Source organism: Phragmites australis, chromosome 24 (assembly GCF_958298935.1).
Source record: "Phragmites australis chromosome 24, lpPhrAust1.1, whole genome shotgun sequence".
Lineage (NCBI taxonomy): Eukaryota > Viridiplantae > Streptophyta > Magnoliopsida > Poales > Poaceae > Phragmites > Phragmites australis.
In genome coordinates, this window is record NC_084944.1 from 5,041,360 (window position 1) to 5,050,090 (window position 8,731).

General features: G+C 51.6%; 1 protein-coding gene across 1 annotated transcript; it reads left to right on the forward strand.

Moving 5' to 3' along the window:
* Window positions 1–3,182: 3,182 nt before the first annotated feature.
* Window positions 3,183–8,426, forward strand: LOC133907617 (uncharacterized). The gene is made up of 6 exons (XM_062349688.1): window positions 3,183–4,519; window positions 6,673–6,728; window positions 6,822–7,055; window positions 7,171–7,459; window positions 7,548–7,744; window positions 7,859–8,426. Exons 1-6 carry the CDS (start codon window positions 3,335–3,337, stop codon window positions 8,010–8,012), a joined length of 2,115 nt encoding a protein of 704 aa, XP_062205672.1. The 5' UTR covers window positions 3,183–3,334; the 3' UTR covers window positions 8,013–8,426.
* The last annotated feature ends 305 nt before the right edge of the window (window positions 8,427–8,731 follow it).

The following is an 8,731-nucleotide window of genomic DNA, read 5'->3' on the forward strand; positions in this document are numbered from 1 at the left end:
GCGAGGTGATACACTTTAACCAGTGCTACTTGTGCACGCACACACTACAAACCTGATGCGAAGAAGTTGTTGGACTGAAAATATCTATTCACGCTTCCAATCAAAGTGCAACTATATTGATCTGAAAAGTACATAAGCCAGGGTTTCACACTTTTGATGGTTCGTGAAGATGAGATACAAGTGAATTAGATCACCTGTCATTTACCTACCTTGCTGGTCATCGTTTGATCTCTTATCCTTATCTTGGTTCTCGTATTCATGATACATGTCTCGCACTCTCCGTCCCGTGCAGCAAGCCTTGCTATGCATGCTCCCTTATCTCCTCAACCAAACGAGGAGGACGAGAACATTCAACTCCTCTCGCCTAGCCACCGGTGTTATCAGACACTCGTATTTAATTTTTTTTATCACATCAGACGTATCAAATTCAAGTTGAACTTTTAAGTTATATTTTACATATATAATTTTTTTTAAATTGAACATCTAAATTCGAATTAGATTCTAACCCCACCTCGGTGGACTGGTACTGCTGTGTCCTAACCCCACCAATCTGTTAGGCCCGTGTCCGGCTACCAATCTGCCGAGTTAACGCTGTTGCATTGCATTGCATCCGGTCGCCACTTGCCACCGCCTCCCGGATCAGCAGATCGCATTGGCTGCAGGGCATTCGGTGAGACGGTGCCGTGCCGTCTCCGTGCCGTCTCGAGCTCGCTGTTGGCGGAGACGGCAAAAAAATAGCTGGTCCGCCGTCGCCTCGCCGTCAACGGTGCCCAATGTTTCCAGTTTTCCACACGGCCTGCTTCAAGCGTGAGGCGAGAGAGACCGGGTGAACTGTGCGTCTGTGCGCCGACCGTTTCGTAGAGCTCCATGTTTGCTCACGAGAGATGCTCCAGATGTTAAGAGGTAATCGGTGAGCAGCTCCACTGTTAGGCGAGTGCACCTGTGAGTTTTTTGCGTTGAGCACGGCGACAGACACAGGTGTCCCGTACAGCACTCGTGTGCTAATTCGTTCTGGCGTATGGGCTCACGTTACTGGCTATGTATGTGTGCAGACACGGAACTTTATTCAGTTTATTGTCTATGACGAGGCGACGAGCATGTGCTTGGGCCATGTCTCGAAGACTCTGTCTCTGCATATGCATTTACGTGGTGCAGTTTTTTAACGATCAAAGTAGTACTTGACGATACACTTAGCTATATTGTTTTCAAAATTGTAAAACTATACTCGTATTTCAAAATACTTTCACACTATATTGGTTTTCTAGTATAAACGGTATATTTTATGAGTAAATAATGATGAAGATTTAGTTTTGAAGGCCGAGCCACAATAAATTATGCTTTATTGACGCTATCTAATTTATTTCCGGCTCATCTCAGTGATCTCACCATACAAAAGCTGCTGACGTATCAGAAAGAAAATTCAATCTAGCAATGGAATAAGAACTGCCCTCTGAGAAACTTCCAAATAAAATATATGGGTCGCACGGTTGACAGTTCTTCTTGCCATTTGGTCGCCGACTTGTCTCTGAAACATGCAGCTACGTATTTATGCGTCCATGAACGATACAAAAAGGAGGTGGTTTCACCAATTGACGTGTTGATGTTGAAACCAAGCCCAAAATTTGAACCATTCCTGTGCATGCATATGCACGTCCGTGAGGCAGGTCAGGCGTATGCAAGTGTCTCTCTGCCAATTGAAATGGTCTCGGCTCCCGAATTAGCGTCGAAGTCTCCACAACTATGTCTTGCAAGCGAGGAAGGTTGTCACGGTTCTGTGATGGAGCTGTTTTCTTTACTCGGTGATATGTATCAAGTAAAACACACGAGCTTGTGAGGAAGCACAAAGCTGAGGCAGCACCATATTAATCCTACAGATAACATGTGAGTCAGGTAAGCCACAACCGGGCTTGAAGCAAGAAAAATCATGGAGAGTTAATCCTGCAAATACTTTCACATCTCCGAAAAAAGATAATACCTATATTAATAAAGCATGCATCATTAGCTGTAGAATTTGTCTTCCCTGATGATTAGGCATGTACACATGAAACAGTCAGCACCATCTCAACGGCAACCAAATGGCAACAAAAACTGGACATGGTCCAGCTCCAGCCCTGATGTGTTCTGAATTTGGTGCATTTGTTTATCTGCTGATGCTGGAAGGGTTGGTGCTTCAGAAGTTCAGATACTTTGGGGGATATACAGGAATATGAAAGCGACAACGATCGAAGCTTCAGGCCTTGCTTGGCATTTGTCCGGCGAACCCGATGTGCAGGCAGCAGCGGAGATCGTCTCGTAGCGGCCTGTTCGTAGCGTGAAAACGACTAGGATTGATCCACCGGTTTTCTTTCGTCCGGCAGGGAAACTGTGCGGAAGCTGCTTGAATGTCGACAGTTTCGATGCTTGACGAAGTGAAATCATCACCTTGCCGGATCTATCACACCGTGTACGTGTCTGGCCCCATGGCCCCTTTGCACGTATGCTTCTCGCCGGCGCCCAGCTCTCAGATGGAATCGAGCCAACGTGTGCAAGCCGGGACGTGATCCTTCCGGCTGAACCCGAGGCAGATATACGACCCGTTGATTCTCGGCGAGGGCTCCGCTGCTCCCCGTGTCCTGTGTGGCACGGCAGCCTCCCTTCTGTGACTCCAAGATTTGCTCGTACCAGGCTCGGAACTCTGACTTCAAGTCCACTGCCGAAGCTCACACACCCGTCTGTCCACCACGAAGTCAAGCGAAAGCCCGTACAGCCACTCGTATTTCTCCTGTCCTGTCGAAAATCAAACCGGTACCATGAGATCGATCCCCGAGCGCGCATCAGCTAGGGATGCAAGTTTTGAATTTTTCAATTATTAAATTGATCTAAAACTTATTTAATTGAATTAAAAATCTGTATCTATCTAATTAATTTAATAAAAAAATAAACTAACTCGTCAAACGACCCCGCCCCCGACCCTCCCGTCGTCCGTCAATCGCTCGGCTCGGCGACATCACGCCTCCCCTCCCCTGACCGACTGACCCCTTCTTCCCCGTTGAACCCTTCGCGCGAGCGCACGCCGATTCACCCGGCCCTCCACGTCAGCGCCGCATGGCCCCACGCACCGGGCCCACTCGGACCCCCGTCGTGGCGGGCGGATCCCGCGGCGGTTCTTAAACCCCCCCCCCCCCTTCCCGGCCGCTCACTCCTCGTTCGCCTCGCCGCTGAAACGAAATCCCAAATCCCGTTACACAGAGCAGGAGGAGAGGGAAGAGAAATACCGCTGCCATCCCGTTCCGTTCGGGCCCCTCCTCCCGTTCGTAAACACAGGCCCCGGGAGCAGAGAGTGAGACAGAGAGAGATGGGAGAAGAGACCCTCGTGGCCATGCCGCTCGCGCCCCACCACCACCACGCCCGCCTCGACGCGCTCCCCCACCACCTCGCCCCCGCTCCACCGCCGCCGGAGCCAACGGCTGCGGACAAGAAGGAACGGGATCGTCCCTCTGAAGGCGTCGTCGAGCCGCCGACGCGAGTCCCGCGGCCTGAGACCCCGCCCGGGCTAGCAACCGTGGCGGGCGCCGGCGAGGTGGAGGAGGATGTGTACTACGCGCGCAAGATGCTGCAGGGCGTGGTGCTTCGACCGCCGCCGCACCTGCCGCAGCCGGAGGCGCCGCCGGGGCTGGCCAGGGTGCTCTCCGCGCCCACGCCGCACGGCTACGCGGGAGAGGAGGAGGAGGAGGAGGAGGAGCAGAGGCCCGTGGAGCGGTCCGCCTCCGCAAACTCCGCCGGCACGCCCGTCGTGGACGTGGCGTCCATCGGGCGGTTCTTCCGCGACCGCCGCGACGTGCTGTCCTCGGCCATCACCCGCCGCATCTCGTCGCTCAAGGAAGCCTCGCCGTCGTCTCCCGCGGTCGACACCTGCAGCGTGCAGGAGATCCACCTGCCCAACGTGAAAGTCACCGTGCGCCTCAAGGACGCGATCGCCGCCGACGCCGCCGAGGACGAGGCCACCCTCGGAGGCGGTTGCGACGACGGGTATTCCTTCTCGGGCACCCACATCAAGGGCCGGGTCAGCTTCTTCTCCCGCTCGGGCTGCCGTGACTGCGCCGCCGTGCGCTCCTTCTTCCGGCAGTCCGGTCTGCCCTACGTCGAGATCAACCTCGACGTGTTCCCGGAGCGCGAGGCCGACCTCGCCTCCCGCGCGGGCGCCGCGGCCCGCGTGCCCCAGATCTTCCTCAACGAGAAGCTCCTGGGTGGGCTCGTCGTGCTCAACTCCCTGCGCAACAGCGGCGAGTTCGAGCGCCGCGTGCGCGACCTTGCCGGCAGGCGGTGCCCCGACTCGGCGCCGCGGGTACCCGTGTATGGGTTCGACGAGTCTGGCAAGGAGGAGGAGGAGGACGACGCCATGGTAGGCATCGTGAGGGTGCTCCGGCACCGGCTGCCTATCCAGGACAGGTTCGTCAGGGTCAAGCTCGTCAAGAACTGCTTCTCCGGCGCGGACATGGTCGACGGCATCGTGAACCATTTGGAGTGCAGCAGGAAGAAGGTGAGTCGTACTAGATTGCCACTGCTTCATCGTTTGACTTTTTACTCTTTTGGCGCTTCGGTGTTTGCTGCTCTGAATCTTTGTTTATGCATGCATGAATAGTCAGTGATTCTGGGCTAATTAAAGGGCTTGGATTAAATAATTTGGGGCTGTAGGGGGATAGTGTCATTTGCTCCTGTTGATGTGCTAACTATTAATTTTGCATTTATATGGGTGCTGGGTACTTTAAATTAGGCAAAACTCCCCCTTCAGAAAAAAAAAAAGCTAGGCAAAACTTTGTGTTTCTGTTAATTGTGGCTTTTTCATTGAACCCCTTCGCTGGATTTGAATTCAAACATATCTAAGGAAGTCTTACGTTGTAGTAATATGCACAACGAGTACATTTACCATCTTTTTAAGGAATAAATGAACTAATCTATCTGGATGGAGGTGAGCAAATGGTAATTTGGCATGACTGCCAACCAAAATTTAATGTTTTACCTTAGACCATAGATGGCATCACGGCAAGGATCGATCACACAAATGTCGTTCAGCGAGGAGTAGAACCATCACACTAATATCATTCCTTTAAGCCAAGGGGTGATGTGTTGGACTTCAAAGAAAAACGAAGCCAAGGGGTCGAAAATGTTTGATCGAACGAGAATCAAAAGATGCACGCGGCCATGAATGAATTTTAGCGGAAGTAAGGGGCTCGGACGCAAACTCTCCCTAGGATCACGTGCGGCGGGCGTGTGGGGGAGCGTTACGTGCTGCCGTGCCGAACCGGTCCGCGGGCCCCCCGCTCGCCTGGTTTTCCCGCGCCGCGACTGGAGGAGGGCAAGGCGGAATGGAACGGGCCGGTGCGGGTGCGGGACACCCACATGGCACGCCGACCGATTGGTTGTTCGTCTGGTTAGTTGCAGCCAGGCCCCACACGAGGCCGGCCCGTTCATCGCGTCCGCGACTCCCGCGTACAACTTGACCGTTTCTGCATCCGGGTCCGGTGCTTTTATCCCTTTTGGATGTGTTTGGTTACCGAATTTACTCTAGACTGATCCGATGATAATTAAAAAAACATGTTTTTTTCAAAAATATGATTTCGTTAAGCATATTTTTACTTAGCCTGCATAAATAATACAGCTCTACGAAAGGACTCAAAAGCCACATTTTGCATCGCCGATGAATCTTCACTTGCGTTAGCTACGAACCAATCGACGTGGAGAGTCACGTGTGCGTGGCGAGGTGCGAGTGGGCCCTGGTCCGGTACCTGCCATGCCTCCAAAACCCGTTTGGCAGTTTTGACTCGGATAATAACTGAACGGATCGTGCTTGTGTGTACAAGAGATATTTTGTGCCGACCACGTAGCTCCGCTGCTCACACGGTCACACGGCAACCTTAGTGTGTGCTACGACTTCTGATTGGTCTGCAGCTAAAAGATTTTTTTCCCAGCACAAACCTTCTTCGCAAGATTTTTTGCCCCGCGGCAACCTGACCTAAGTTTTGAATAAGTATGAACAATGTTTAGGGGACATATTGAGGTGGCATCCCGGTTACAATTTTTTTGGAGGAAAAATATGAAAAAAATGAACCTTGATGAGGATTTGTGCTTAGTGGGGTGAACCGAAAGCAGAGGCCAAGGTCATTGACCCGTTGGTGCTTAAGCACCGACCCAACAATTTGATCGAGTGGGTTCCCCAAATTTCCTCTCCTAAATTTGACTCCGGTTCATGTTGCTGTCACTGTCCTACTCCTAGCTAGTCGTTGTCATGGTTGCACCACCTGATAGATTTTTTGGCGTGCAGATTGCGGTGGACGAAGAATTTGTCTAGTGCAGTTTGTACTTCGTTTCCTTTTGTTTTTATGGTTTCGGATAAGAACATGTGGTGCTATGGGTTGAAGTGGTTCAGTCCAATTGTTTGAGTTAATTTGATCAGCAAATTGTCTTCTCCTTTTCTGAAGAACTCAGTTGTGCATATTTCACTTCAACCACATTTATAAATCAAGGGGATACACAAAAACTGGCCAATAGTTTTTCTTTCTTTGTTTTTTGCATACTTGCATATTCCCTCGTTGAATCATGAATTTAGGATCAGATCATCCACTGTTCTTTGCGTCCTTTTGCTAGCATTAAGTAACATCTGTCAACTGACGGCCACGCAATTGTTGTCTGCAGGCTGTGGAGATCGGCAAGGAGCTCGCAAGAAAGCACTTCATTCACCATGTCTTCAGGTGAGTGCACGATCCGAAGTTACCCCAACATTCAGCTCGTTTCTTCCAGTGCCACAGCTTGTTCACCGGTCGATGATGCCTTGTTCTGTGCAGAGAGAACGACTTCGAAGACGGCGGCCAGAACCTGTACCGGTTCTTGGAGCACGACCCTGCCGTCCCCAAGTACTACAACTTCCGGGGTTCCACCAACGACGGCGAGCCCAAGCCGGCCGCCACCATTGGGCAGAGGATGACCAAGATCATGGTCGCCATCCTGGAGGCCTACGCCTCCGACGACCGCCGCCACCTCGACTACAGCCGCATCGCCACCAGCGAGGAGTTCAGAAGGTACAACACGAACCAGCAGCTGCTTGCATTGCACTGCTCAGAAGCAGATCATCGACGTGTGGACCAATCCAGCAATGTCAGGTGCTCATGGCCTCGTGTTTATGCGTGCATGCAGATATGCGAACCTGGTGCAGGAGCTTCAGCGGGCGGACATGTCCGCGCTCCCTGCCGAGGAGCGGCTGCCGTTCTTCCTGAACCTGCACAACGCGATGGCCATCCACGCCGTGATCAGGATCGGACAGCCGGGGGCTGTCGACTGGCGGCCCTTCTTCGTCGACTTCCAGTACGTCGTCGGCGGGCACCCCTACTCCCTCGCGGCGATCAGGAACGGCATCCTCAGGGCCAACCGGCGGCAGCCCTACACGCTGGCCAAGCCGTTCGGCTCCAACGACCGGAGGCTCGAGGTACGTACGATTCAGTTCAGTTGCTGTCAGCACTGCAACTGTGCAATGCTCTGCGATAGCTGATCACGGTGTTTCGTTTCGTGTGCAGCTGGCGCAGCGACGGGCGAACCCGCTGGTGCACTTCGCGCTGTGCGACGCGACGCGGTCCAGCCCGATCGTGCGGTTCTACTCGTCGCAAGGCGTGGAGCCGGAGCTCCGCCACGCGGCCAGGGAGTTCTTCCTCCATGGCGGCGTGGAGATCGACCTGGAGAGCCGGACCGTGCACCTCACCAGGATCATCAAACGGTGAGCTCTCCAGATCTCTACCTATCTGGTCACTTTGTCAGGTCGCCCTGCTTCAGTGCTCTTGTGACTTCAAGACGAGTTCCTGAATTTGATCGCCATTGCTTGCTGTTTCAGGTACAGCACTGATTTTGGGCAGGACAGGGACATCCTCCGGTGGATCCTCAACTACCTGGACCCGACCAAGGCCGGGCTCCTGACGCATCTCCTGAACGACGGCGGCGCGATCAACATCTCCTACATGAACTACGACTGGTCACTGAACGTTTGAGCTGAATTCACCAGCCGAGTCTACATGTGCATACGGTGCCGGAACTTGGGGCAGTGCCACGATACACTCAGAGTCAGATTTGCAGTCTGTTGGATTGGCGATTGGCGAACAGGACGAATCATTGAGCACACAGGTCATCAGCAAATGGAGCTTAATCTGTAGGGGAAAGTCCTTTTGAAAGTGATCGGTAGATGGAACTATCAACTATGGAAGTCTGAAGTTGTATAGTACATATAATTGTGAGCTCCTGTGGGAGGAAAGGAAACGCAGTGTGTGCTGTGCGTGTTGGTCGCTTTTTTGTCAACGAAGGGTGTATGCATTTTGGTCATGATAGTTGAGTGTCATTGTGTTGTAACGAAAATAAAAATTATACAAGATAATATTAAATATATAAAAAACTATTGTTTATATCAATGGATCTAAGTGTGATTCTCTATTGTAACTACCTCACAGCTTAATAATTAACAATTTGGTATAAAATGAAACAAAATTTGTTAGTCAAAATCTGCCCAAGCGAGAGTTGTCTGGTATTCTTTGCAGCTAAGTACCACATGATTAGAAGCACACAAAAGTAAAAAAAAAATTGTTAGAAATTCACATAAGCACATCAAACTTGTTTGATATATAAATCAATAAAAAAATAGTAGCAGGTGACATTCATGTTGCCGATATGCTGAACTTGGCCACCTCATTCTTCCACATATGATCAATGAAGTACT